The sequence below is a fragment of the Lissotriton vulgaris genome, chromosome 7, assembly GCF_964263255.1.
Source record: "Lissotriton vulgaris chromosome 7, aLisVul1.2, whole genome shotgun sequence".
Classification (NCBI taxonomy): domain Eukaryota; kingdom Metazoa; phylum Chordata; class Amphibia; order Caudata; family Salamandridae; genus Lissotriton; species Lissotriton vulgaris.
In genome coordinates this window covers 47,213,387-47,226,813 of record NC_141695.1, presented here as the reverse complement: position 1 = coordinate 47,226,813, position 13,427 = coordinate 47,213,387, and the positions used below count along the sequence as shown (strand labels likewise).

Here is a 13,427-nt window from a genome sequence, read left to right as displayed (position 1 = left end):
AGCAGCTTGTAGAAGAGTTCAAACATGAGAATATGTGCAAGAACCAGTACTATGCATGTTTTGTCCAGCTGCAACCAGATGTGGGAACACTCCTCTGATCATTGTCCATTTGAATGCCATTTACTATCCTTACACTATGGGACAGAGATCTATTCTGCTTTACCTACAGTAACACAATGCGTACACATTTGTTATTCATGCCCATTCATGTGGGTTCTTTAAAGTTGGAAATGTGGTTAAATATAAAAACAATTGAAATCATATTTCAATAGTATGATCGATGTAACAATAGATTGGTACATTGTGTTTCTCATTAACAAAAATTAAAGAAAGAAACAGAAAAGTTTTAAACTAATTTATTTATTATGACATTGCTTCCTAAGAGATAAAAGTAAATCCATAGCGTATCATGCCTTAGTCAACATTGTACCATCAAAATATTTATGAACATTTTTAAACCATGGGAGGGCTTGGAGGAGGGGTGGGGGGTCATATGTAAATATTTTCTCATGAAAGGAAATTTTACACCTTTTATAGATTAACTGAGACTAGAAATTCAGAGATAATACAGAAGAAAGAGGGGTGTGAATTGTCTAGAGTTTAGCATCAAGGCAGCAGTAGAAACGGACATCATTCAGACCGGTATCATCCTGCGCACCCTGGTTTTGCTGCACCCTGGTCTGAATGCCACAAATCCCCTTCTTGCAGGACGGGCTCCATTCTCCCCAGGTTCCATGGATTCCACCTTGGCCAAGCAACACAATTGAGTAACAGCACTTAAACATCACACTGTTGACGCCGGTGTCATCGTCAGTTCCTTGAGATGGTTGCACTTTCAATTTAAATGCTGACAGGTAACAGCCTCGAGGGCACACTGACAACAGTGGCCGCCATACTCCAAAACTAGAGAGAAACACATTATTAAATTTTTTGCTGTACAATAGCAATACACTGTTCATTTTGCTTGCATGTGTGATTAACTCTTAAAAGTCATTATTACAATGCTCACTAGGATAAGTTCACAGTCATCAAACTCTCCCACTCTAGGCATGCTACTCAAAAGGGGAAATTCTGCAAACTTTCAAATGCGTTCATTTTTCCAGGTCCAATCAATCCTTATGGTTTAGTATTATAAATATCAGTGAAGTTCTCTGTGTAGCTAAGAAGAGAAGCTGTGAAGACCCTACTAGCTTGATGTCCAAGACCAATGGCGTAGGCGCAGTTCCATAGGCATGAAACAACTTTAGACTTGGTTTCTGCAGCCTGATTGAACGTTAGTGCAAGGATCCTTAGCACACCTCCTAGACATTCCAAGAATGCACCCACTCTCAGAAAACACATGGCGATTCTCTGCACAACATATTTGGCTTGCATACATATATGACATTGTTCACAATTTTCCTTGTCTTATCATGATGATCGCGAGAACTGTGACAGATGTCATGGTCTGACATGTCTTCTTGGGTAGGTGGAACGGCATGCAGAAGAATCCCCCCTAAGTCAGATAACTTTATCTGCTGGCTGATCCTAAAGTAACCATTATCATTAGGTTTGAAGTTGGAATTCTGACTCACAGAGTGGTGAGCCATATTATCAGCGAGCAAACCCTCCTCACCATGAAGGCAATGCTTATTGACCTAGAAGTTCATCAAATGAGAGAGCAAGGTACATGTGTACATGTTGGTCATTGGACAGAGAATGGGGACGGTGTTTCACCATGGATGATCCTGGAACTGTGGTGAAAAGGTAGTACATGCCCTATAACTCCATTGACCAAAGAAGAAATTACGTTTTTTTCTCTAGGAGGAATTATTTTGCTTAGCACCAAAAATATTGTCATTCACAATACAAATAAACCATTGAAGACAGCCTGGAAGAGCCTTCCATTTAAACTGATTGTGCCTTCAAAGAAGGAGTTTCCTTGTATCGGTGACCTTGAATCAAGGCTTTGTTACCTCTTTACAACAGCGGCTGGGAAGTGGATCCACTTCATCTAAGAAGGGAAAATACCATTGAAAAATGTATTAATGAAAATCTTGCCAAGAATTCACAGAGGCAAAGAGGGTCCATAAATGTAGGCCTTGAATTTGAAGAAGCATGTCATGAAAAAGACATCCCGGTACATGAATGACAACATGGGGGAAACCAAACAGACTACAGTTGCTGATTGGAGATGGAAAAGCCTCTACCTTTCATCCCCAGTGAAGAGGAAAGTCTTGCAATTCAAGATACCTGGCCTGCCCCATTGCACTCAAAGGTTTCAATTCATCCTGTCAATTGGGAATATATTGGATTGTCTTGTGGTCATCCTATCAGGACAGTCTTCAATGTCAACGGAGGAAGCCACGGGTAGAGATTAGAAATACAGGATGGTGGACAATTTCTTGACATTCTACTCAATAAGGAATTGTTCAAAGTCAACTACAACTTACATATGTTTATCAGACAATAGCTACTGGAGGATAGCCAACACCTGGATTTAATTGTCATAAGAACAGTTACAAACAACCAAATACTGCTCAGCTATGTAGACTGTCATAGTTTCAAATCTAAGCCAATGTCATTGTCCTTTCTGTGCCTTCCCTGGTGAAACACAGACACAGCCCTGAAGTGTCATCAATAGAGATCATTTGGTACTAAATTAGACACACATGTTAAAGAAGCCTGTGATGATAGTTTGCTTAATGAAGTTAGAATACATTTGTCTAATATATAACCAGGCATCTACAACACTAAAAGATCTGGTTCCTAAAATATGCCTTGAAGAAAGAATACAATCAGACAGATACGCTTCTCTCCGGAGGACTGATGTTTCTCCCTAATATGACCCATAAGCTCATGGCTTTTTGTTGCAAAACTACTTTGTTTGTCAAGGTTATTTCTTTTCAGAAGTTGGAAAGCCAACATTTTAGCTGGATGACACATCTCACATTTACTCTCATGCTAAGTTCAAGAGAAGCAAAAGTATATCCTGAACAATGGCTTCTAGTTCTCACAGTCTGAAAGGATATGGAAAATATTGAGATACTAACCCTAGATGAGAAAAATATTCTTCAGAAGAAGTCAAAATAATTGATCAGAGAAAAACTGGATTAAATAGGTTGCTCTTTTTCCTTCAGGTCTAGGAACTAGGGGATATTTCTAAGGCCATATTGCACTAGAATGTTCATCATAAAACTAGAAGTGTGCGAAATAGTGTACTGTTGTCGGAAATTCCATAAAACATGTTAAAATTCTGTGAAAGTGCATTTTCAGAATGAAATGTTATCTGAAGAATGTTACATAAACTGGATGTAACTTGACATATACAGCCTCTGTTGTTTAATAAAAAATACCACTATACATAGTGGGCAATTTCTCAAGTTTTTATAGTTAATATAAGATTTAGATAGCTCTTGATTAAATTAGGACAATGCATTATAATTTAGAAAACAAAAACAAACATGCTTTTAGGATAATGATAGAACCCTTTACAATGTATTTATGAAGGCAATCATTAGTTCAAAATTTACCCTAAGATGACGTCAGCCCCTGACATTTTTTATATTCGCAAGGTCCATAACATATAAATAAATACATTGGAACCAACATTATCGTATTGTAGTTAGTCTTTTCTTTTGACAACTTTATAATTTGAAATGTAGCCAATACAATTACTACAAATACAATTCCCCCCAAAGTCTTTGGATTTAGTTTTAAAGTTCCTAAATTTGTTATAACCCACTTTGTTATGATTTTACAGCAAGTACATTGATCATCATCAGTAAGTAAGAGGATTCAAGCATTGAAAACCATACAAAAACATGTCATGTTCTCGGCAAGAATAATTCGTTAGTGTACATCAACAAACCATAGAATGAACACAATAAATTTGCCTCACACCCTTTCATGCTTATGAGGGCATTCATGAGCAGCATAGATAGGATTTTCATGTTATGCATACCAATCTACTCTACTGCACCAGCATGGGATCGAGAGGGGTGCTAGTTGTTTCTATGCGTGGGACACATCTCTCTTGGCCACAAGGCAGGCCACCCCAATGAAAACTCCCTCGGCCCGGGGGGACCCCAGTTCCTCCACAGCCCCTGAAGGACATACCATGGAGTCAATTCAAGGTGGCACCCATGAACTGCCAACAGCTAATGGCCCACTCCATCTCAAAAGGAATTCAGCTGTGGGAGTCCCAGACCATATGTTTAAAATAAGCAGTGGGAATCGCAAATCACCTCCAAGTGGGCTGGGCGTCAGGTGATAATCGGTGCAGGCAGATGGGAAGAGGTCACATGAAGATAGTGTATTTGAATCATACGCATACAAGAGGAGATTGCCAGTTCACAAGGCACAAGGCAGACCGCCGGCCAGTCATCCTCATCAAGATCACCCACAGTTCAGCCATTTCTCTCTGAACAGATTAAAGCCATCGGGTATTCATGACTAAGGATTGATAATTCATATAAACAGCACCTTTCCCAAGGTACCCTAACAAGAGCTTAGCCTTGAGCGGACTGGAAAGTGTTTGGGTGAATATGTGATTGCAGAGCTTGCCGCAATTGAAGAAAGGAGAAGAACGGTAACTTGACTAGTGCGTGCGGATCCTTTAGGTCTTGAAAGGACATCAAATTCTCCCCTTTATATAGATCCCCTAAATATGAGATGCTGTTATGGCCTCACTGGACAAAACCCTGAATGGTGGAAAGATGCTGGAGATGCCCCGCCACAAAGGAGTCATTCCAGTCAGTTGGTGGGTCCATCGAAAATGATGCAAGGCTGTCTTCTAACAGAGTGGCGATACTTGGTGCATGACAGCAATATTGAGGGCACCTGTGATCAGTAAAGAAGGTTTGGAAGGCCCTCAAAACCCGTAGGTGAAGCTCTAGACAGTAGGCAGGGTTTGGCCATTCCCCAGTGCACCAATAATGGATGGGTATCAAGTGTGCCGCCAAGTAATATATATAGATATTAAATAGTCCAAGTCCCTCATAGAAAGGTGATTTGCCTGCTAAGTGGAAGACCAACTTATGATGTTTACAGGCCAGATATTCCCTCCATTCCTCCCAGGTCTTCCGCTATTTGCAGCTGCGCCATGCCCTCCGCTCCTACATCCTGGACGGTACTTCCTTACCAAATATAGTCCGCCTAAAGCTCAGATCATGCCTGGGGATTTGGGGAAAGGGGGATTTCTAGGATATATCAATCACTTACCAACAACACCTCCGACTCCCTTTCTCAGCTCTGAGGTTGGTGGGAGGGTTGACTCGGAGTTCTGGCCGACGCCGACTGGACTGACGCCTTAGTGGGCCCTAGAACTATCACGGTCTTAGAACGACTCCGAATGGCTCAAGTCTACTTCTTACACACTGTCTACCATAAACTGCTGTGACTTCATTCTGCTGGGCTCCCACCGGATGCCAGTTGCCCTCGCTGCCCCACCGCTGCTCAGACTTCACACATGGTGTGGATTTGCCCTGCAATACAGCGATACTGGAAAAATTGGATTGGGGAGTTGATGGAGAAGTGTGGCTCATGGTGTAGAGCAGGCAGACCTGGAAGCTGAGGTCAGACCCGGGACCAGGGTTCAATTCCCGACGCGGCAGGGTCTTGAGCTCAAATGTCCACGGACTTGATAATTCTCGCTTCGGTGCCTGCTCTAATCATGAGTACTCACTCTGCAACTCGGGGCATTAAGATTGCTTAATCTCCACAACGGCCCCCCTGCGGCAGGATGCCTGGCTTTCACCTTGGGGATACCCTGTAGGGGCTATCTCACAGGGAAAAGCCAAGACGGGTTCCCAAGTCAAGCGCCGGGAAACCTCCGGGTAGCTGTGCGCTCAATAAATGCAATAATAATAATAATAATAATAATAATGGAGGTCCTGGGTTGGGAGGTACCTTTGGCTCCCATGCAGGTTCTTTTGGGCATCACAGATGGCCTGAACGGCAATAGAGCTGAGAAGCTCTTTCTCAACATGGCCTATATTGATGTGGATTGTGGCTATCTTGGTCTGACTCTGGTGCACTTCTGAACGGTGCTGTTTGTTTGGTTATTTTGGAAATTTAATAAAGTTGATTATCAAAAAAAGGATAGGTCTAATTCCAGGGATAAGGAAGAGGGGACAGAGGACATTGGATATCTCGGAGAATGGGATCCTCTTGTCTCCAGCAAGGGTGCTTGGCACCGGCAAGGAGAGCTTGATAAAATGTTTTCACACTCTGGGCGATTTTGGGCAGGTCCGCCTCAAGGTGGCCTTTGAGTCATGGACGGCGGGTACCACTCTATTGGAGATGCTACGGGTCACCAGCAATGTTCAATACTCAATCCATCATCCCTTTTGGTATTGCTTTGTTTGCCCTACGTTTGCAGGGTATGCCAAGGCGTGGATCCCCTGTTCACTTTGCCACTGCATTCAAGTTAGCCTGGCTGATGACGGCTGATTAGCCAGAAATCGCTCCCAGGATGCTTGCTTCCGGTCCAGGGAAGACATGGCTTGGCAGTTTGGGCTGGACTGTTTCCATGAGGCACAGGGTCAAAATGATTTGCATATGGCCATGTCTGAACTGGGGTGGTGGAGTGAGCTAAAGAATGATGATGGATTAAACCTAGATCAGTTGACTGGGGGTGAGTGCTTGCAATCTTCAGCACTCCGTACATCATCCCTTTTGGTTTTGCTTGGGTCTCCAGCCAGTACTGCAATTTGCTGGATTGATCCCCCTATTCGTAGACACTTTGGGTTGTTTCGCCTCCCCAAGGGAGACCTTTCGCAGTACATTGCATGCCAAGGCTAAGAGGTGACTATTCTACTCCATGTCTGAGTGACGCAAGTGGGTTTCCAGCTAAAGTATCCGTCTTTATATATCAGCTACCTATGACAGCTGGCGGGATTTACAGTGCTGCACATAACCCTTCAGGTGGCCCCTCAGGGAAGGCTTGCTTGATGCCCACAACGTAATCACTAATGACACCGATCCTGCATTGAGCTGAAAAAAGGTTTGCAGTTCCTCCTCTATGAATGTGATGCAATCACGGGACTTCAGGTGCCAGGCACTCAATCTCCACAGTGCATGGGCAGAGATGCAGCATGGAAGGATGCAAATGGATTGAAGAGAGAGGAAGTTAGCAGCTGGCAACCACAGCTGGTTAATTCACAATTCTGTGTTGTGAGCTGCTGATTCATGAATGCAGGCCCATGCTGCAGGATGCCAGGAGCAACATGCATTGCATAGACCCATTGAATCAGCCCTGGAGGATCTTCGGCTTGGATGTGAGGTGATAGAGGTATACAGATCGGGGTTAGGGACTGCAATGATGTCCCCTTCTATCACAATAGTCCCCAGGGGAGAGTCAGGATAAAGGATTAAAGCACCTGACGGCTGGGCTGCAGCAACAGTGGAGGAAAATAACAGGAATGAATGTTATATTGTCTGGCTGACATGCATCCAGCAACCCCCACATACCTCCCGCGGGGATCCCCATGGAACCTGGTGACCATCAAGGAAAGGGATTGGTGTATCGGATAAGCTTCCCCTTGACAACCCCTTACAAAGCCGGAATGAAAATTTCTATTGTGCATGAATATGCCATGTACATAGGGAACCCAATAGATGAGTTTTCTGAACAAAGGGTGACTGCTGATTTGTACCTCTTAATATCGTGAAACACTTTGGATCTCTTGATCAGTTCTAATAGGCCATTGGTGTGCCAAGAGAATATCATCAGGTCAGGGGCACACATGGTGGGGGGGATGGTATTCGCAGAACCTGTGGAGGACATTAGACCGCCATTTGGAATGAAACAAGCACAGTCAAAAGAGAGCCTAGGAAAATTTGCTTTTGGAAACCCTGAAAGGGAATAACATGGTAAGGACAAAAAACCCACCCACGGATAGTATTCCTGACAGCAAGCAGGCAAAAAAGGAAAGCAAGAAATTTCGGTCATGAAAGACTGAATAGTGACATATCCAGATAGGAGGCGGCAAAGAAAAACACTGGAGTATGAGTGAAATGCTGGTGACTATCCTAGCAGCCAGCCTGAGGCAGGGCTAGGATTCACAGGACTCTCAGGAGCTCCGGTGAATTTGAGACATTGTTCAGAGTTTCATCTCGTGCAGTCGATACTGGTGTCCCTTCCTCATCCGAAGCTGGGCCCTTCTCTTTGTTCAACCTTTGACTCCTGGAGTGAGAGCAACTTTTCATGTTCCTGCGCGGTGCAAATGTTCGAGAGAGTCCACCTGGTTTCCTTGCTTGGTGCACATCAGGAGGGGTTCGCTGCAGCAACAGATGCTCTGTAACCATTCACAGGCCTGTTCAATGGTATTAAAAAATGCATATTTTAGACTGAAAAAGGAACTTCAGGTGTGCTGGGAGAATTATCATACAGACGTTAAGAGCGCGGAGCATTTGCTTCACCTCCTCGTAGAAGGGACAGCGCTGCTACACTGCCTTAATGTAATCACTGAAAATGTGGATTGTAGAGTTCAAATTTTGAAGTTCCGCTTGGGTGTGGGCTTCATGTAGGATAGTGGCTTGGCCTCAGAAGTTAAGTAGATGCAGTATCACAGGCCGAGATGGGGTCCCGATTGGGGGTTTAGGAACAAGGGATTGATGTGCCCTTTTGATGACAAACATGTTTGAGTGTGCCGGTTAGGAACCATGACCGGAACCAATCCTCCAGAGTTGCAACAAAGTCCAAGGCCTCCAAAGACAAAGGAAGGCCTACAAGAAGGAAGTTGTGAAGCCTCGAGCAGTTTTTGTTATCTTCTGGCCTCTCGGTCAGGGCAGAAACTGAGGTCAGTAGCTTAGATTCTTGATAATTGAGTGAAATAACCTTGTCTATTTCGTGGAGAGCTGCATTTCTACATTAATCACTCTATCAGCTATGTTACGCAGGTCTTGGCACAACAGTGAAAAATCTACTTGGAGGCTGTCAATTTGCATTCAATGGCCTACCCAAAAGCTGGATGGCCTTGAGGATCACCCCCAGGTCTGCAGCAGCAGATGACCCAGGTGCAGCCATAGTGGCCCTTTCAGTCTGGCATCTGGTGGTGGGACCATGTATTGATCCATTTTGTCTGGGTTGGTGTTGGTGGCAGAGGCTTAGCACGACATGTCACAAAAGCATGTCAGCTCTTTTACATACAACAGACAAATCAAGGAGGGGCAGGCCAGCTTGCCGCATGGCAGCACGACCAGCCTTCCCACGATGGGTAACAGTGACTTTGAAGTGTGGTCTCCCCCGAAATTCCAGTAGCTTGTATGCACTCAGTCACCATTTTCAGAAAGCTGCAGGGGGGCAACAGCAGCAGGGTTGAAGCCGGGAGCTGAGACAGTCACAAACAGGACAAGGTGATGCTCCACCCACACTGTTCAGAAAAGGGGGGTGGTGATGGACAGAGTATCTGAATTAAGCAGAACACTCCTACCCAGTAAAGAGATCAGGGCTTGATCCATCACTGTTTTTTAGCTCACTGCACCATCCCAGCTCAGAACCGGTGATGGGTCAAGTCCGGATCTGTTGACTGGGTAGGAGTGCTCTGTTTAATTCAGATACTCTGTCCATCACCACCCCCTTTTCTGAATCCAACCTCACTGTGGCAGGAGAAACCTCAGAGGTATGGGTCCACAGCCGCTGGGTCCCTAATCCAGTGTGGCTTAACAGACCAGGCCCTCACAGGGTACTGGAGCAGTGACCAGGTTAAGTACTTGTGAGCGTGTGGGGCCACTCAACAGGCCACAGAAGAATATCAATTATTTTCAGGAAAGCAATACTGTTGTCAAAAATATTGTTGTTGTTATTAATGTATTCAATAATACAGTGGTGAAAAATATATTTTTTAAATAATCTTAACATGTTTAAGTTGTTTCGTTTTATGTATATCAAATCAAACTGACGGAGAAAGAAGGGATTGTGATCCATTCAGCTTCCTTACATTGGTATTCAAAATCAAATGAGAATGGATCACTTGACCTGAGTAACCAGGGTTTGCAAAGTTTGTGAAGTATACCGACAAAAAACGGCATTCACCTACACAAGTCAGAAAGGTGGTATATCTTGGTTCTTCATCCTGCTTCAAAAACGTGAAAGCATCATCATTGGGTTTGTTTTGTACAGTGAACCACTGGCAGTAGAGATCATAGAAAGGTGAGCGTGCTCTGGTGAAGTGAATATCAAAAATGTGGGATTAAAATCTCATGGAGTGCCTTGCAATGGTATGCTATCCTGTTATGAGTGCCTGACTTCTGCTGGGCGCTTTGTAATGCATTGGGCAGATATGCCCCTGTAGCTGGAACCGGAAATGCGAAGCCGGGAGCTCGGTTAGAGAGCTATACGGCCAACTGCTATGATGGCGGCAAACTTGAAGAAAGAGGAGAGAGCAGGGCTGGCCCTCTTTCTGCTCAATCGAGGGGAAACCTTGCAGCGGACTGAACAGGTAGGAGGTAGTAGAGACTGCTCGTTCAAACACTCCCATGAGGAAATGAAATGTGAGGTGAGCTTAAGAGATACAAGTATGCTAAGAACAATTAAAAATTCATTAAAAATAAAGTGCATCAGTGGCATGCAATGGTATGCTACCTGTTATGCGCGCCTTACTTCAGTACGCGTCATTATTTTATTTATTACTTAATATGTTAATGGTGTTATACTTTTTTATTGCAATTTTATTGAAATTGTGTGTTACTATGTTTGTGGTAGTTAACTATTTATTTATTCTTTTTTATAAAAATTATTAAAAAATAAAAAAATTATGTAAGTTGTTTCATTGTTTTTTTAAAATGGATATACATAATTTTTTAGACTAAGAGTTTTATATTTGTTTATATTTTTAGGTAATTACTATAGTTATGAAACTATGTTTGGCGTTTGAAATGAACTACTTTCTCTGACAAAGTGATACAGATATTCACACAGTGTAGTCACTATCCACTATATTTAGTGAGACACTATAAATATGTCAAGTAAACAGTCAATTACACATCTACTGAATCCTACATACAAATATTTATTTTTATATATCCACTCATTCTTCAATGCAAATTGCTATATACATAATGCATATTTAAATAACGAAGCAAACCACATTCACTGGATGATGTCATCAGTGATGTCATCAGTGATGTAATTTGAAATGTCATCAGTGATGACACTGACCATGTCATGAATGATGTAATATGTGACATCATCAGCAGTGGATTGCGGGTGTGCGAAATATACTTAGTACAACTAACTATATAGAAGGAGCAATTTCAATGGTGAAATGTCCAGCTAACTTTAACACCCCTAAAACTTATAGTTTTTTGAGTGAATTTTAAAGGTTTTATAAATGCTAATTCCTAACTATATAAGGCCTAAAACCTATGTTTTTTTCAGTGAATTTCAAAGGTTTTTCAAATGCTAGTTCCTAACTATATAAGGCCTGAAACCTATTGTTTTTTCAGTGAATTTCAAAGTTTTTTTTATGCTAATGCCTAACTATATAAGACCTGAAAGCCCACTAGGAATCTCCAGTATGCGCCAGGGGACTGCATTGCAGAGAGGTGTAATGAAGCCATGCCCCTTTTTACACCTCTCTGCAACAAAGCCCCCCGGCGTGTTTGCAGAGGGGGAACTAATTCCCCTTGCATACTGGGGGTCCCTGGGGACCAACTAGCCCACCTTGAACCTGCAGTATGCACCAGGGGGCTGCATTGCAGAGAGGTGTAATGAGGTCACACCCTTTTTTACACCTCTCTGCAACGCAGCCCCCATGCATGTTTGAAGAGGGGGAACTAATTCCCTTGCATACTGGGGGCCCTTGGGGGCCAACTAGCCCACCTGGAACCTCCAGTATGTGCCAGGGGGCTGCATTTCACAGATCAATCAATCAATCAGGAGTTTGTTAAAGCGCACCTACTTACCCATAAGGGTCTCAAGGCGCTAGGGGTGGGGAGGGTGCAGGTTCCATTCCATCAAGGAGGGGGTCTGTCGAAGAGCCAGGTTTTGAGGTTTCTTGCGAAGATGGGGAGCGATGTTGTCTGTCTGTCTGAGGTGGAGCGGAAGGGCGTTCCATGCTTTGGCCGCGAGGAAGGAGAAGGAGCGGCCTCCCGATCTGGTCTTTCTGGTGCGGGGAACTTCGGCGTAGGAGAGCTGGGCTGATGGTAGGGTCCTTTGGGGGCATGGAATTTGAGCCGGCTGTTCAGGTATGCTGGTCAGGTGCCGTGGAGGGCCTTGTGTGCATGGGTGAGCATCTTAAAGGTGATTATCGCCTCGACGGGGAGCCAGTGGAGTGTGCGCTGGTGCTGGGAGATGTGGCAGTGTTTTGGCAGGTTGAGGACCTGTTTTGCGGCGGCGTTCTGGATGTTCTGTAGCTTGCGGATGAGGTTTTTGTTTATTCCGGCGTAGAGTGTGTTGCCGTAGTCGAGTCTGCTGGTGACCAGGGTGTGAGTGACTGTCTTTCGAGGGGGATCCATTTGAAGGTCTTACGAAGGAGGCGGAGGGTGTGGAATCAGGAAGATGTGACAGAGTTGATCTGGCGGTCCATTTTGAGCTCGGAGTCCAGGATGATTCCCAGGTTGCGTGCGTGGTCTGCGGGGGTTGGCGGGTTTTCGAGGGTGGTGGGCCACCAGGTGTCGCTCCAGGCATCGGGTTTGGGCCCATTATGAGTACTTCTGTTTTGTTGGTGTTTAGTTGTAGGCAGCTGTTTTTCATCCATTTGGCGACGGCTTTAATGCCTTCTCGAAAGTTGCGTATGGCGGTGTTAGGCTCATTGTATAGGGAGAGGATGAGCTGGGTGTCGTCTGCGTATGACACAATGTTGAGTCCGTAGGTTCTGACGATGGGGGAAAGTGGAGCCATGTAGACATTGAAGAGCTTCTGGCTGAGGAAGGAGCCCTGGGGGACTCCACAGGTGGTAGGTGTGGGGTCTGAGAGGAAAGGGGGGAGTCTGACCCGTTGCGTCCTGCCGGAGAGGAAGGAGCAGATCCAGTCGAGGGCCTTGTCCTGGATTCCTGCGTCATAGAGTCTGCATATTAGGGTGCGGTGGGAGACTGTGTCGAACACCGCTGATAGGTCTAGGAGGATGAGGGCTACTGTTTCTCCTTTGACCAGTAGGTTGCGAATGTCGTCTGTTGCGGCGAGGAGGGCGGTTTCCGTATTGTGGTGTTTTCTGAAGCCGGATTGGGAGGAGTCTAGGATGTTGTGTTCTTCAATGAATGTGGCAAGTTGGCTGTTGATGGCTTTCTCGATGACTTTCGCTGGGAAAGGGAGCAGGGAGATGTGTCTGTAGTTTTTGAGGTCGGTGGGGTCTGCTGAGGGTTTCTTCAGGAGGGGGTTGACCTCAGAATATTTCCAGTCATCGGGGAACGAAGCGGTCGCCAGGGAGCGGTTGATGGTGTGGCAGAGCATAGATGCGATTGTGTCAGCAGCTCTGTTGAAGATGTGGTGGGGGCAGGGGTCC

At 44.7% G+C, this 13,427-nt stretch overlaps 1 protein-coding gene across 1 annotated transcript in view; it reads right to left on the bottom strand.

Annotated features, from left to right (window-relative positions):
- Window positions 1-593: 593 nt before the first annotated feature.
- Window positions 594-13,427, bottom strand: part of LOC147700684 (vitelline membrane outer layer protein 1-like) — a 199,941-nt gene continuing 187,107 nt past the window's right edge. The window contains exon 3 of the mRNA XM_086929180.1: window positions 594-903. Coding sequence (XP_086785306.1) covers window positions 594-903 — 310 coding nt within the window. The remainder of the gene's footprint in view (window positions 904-13,427) is intronic.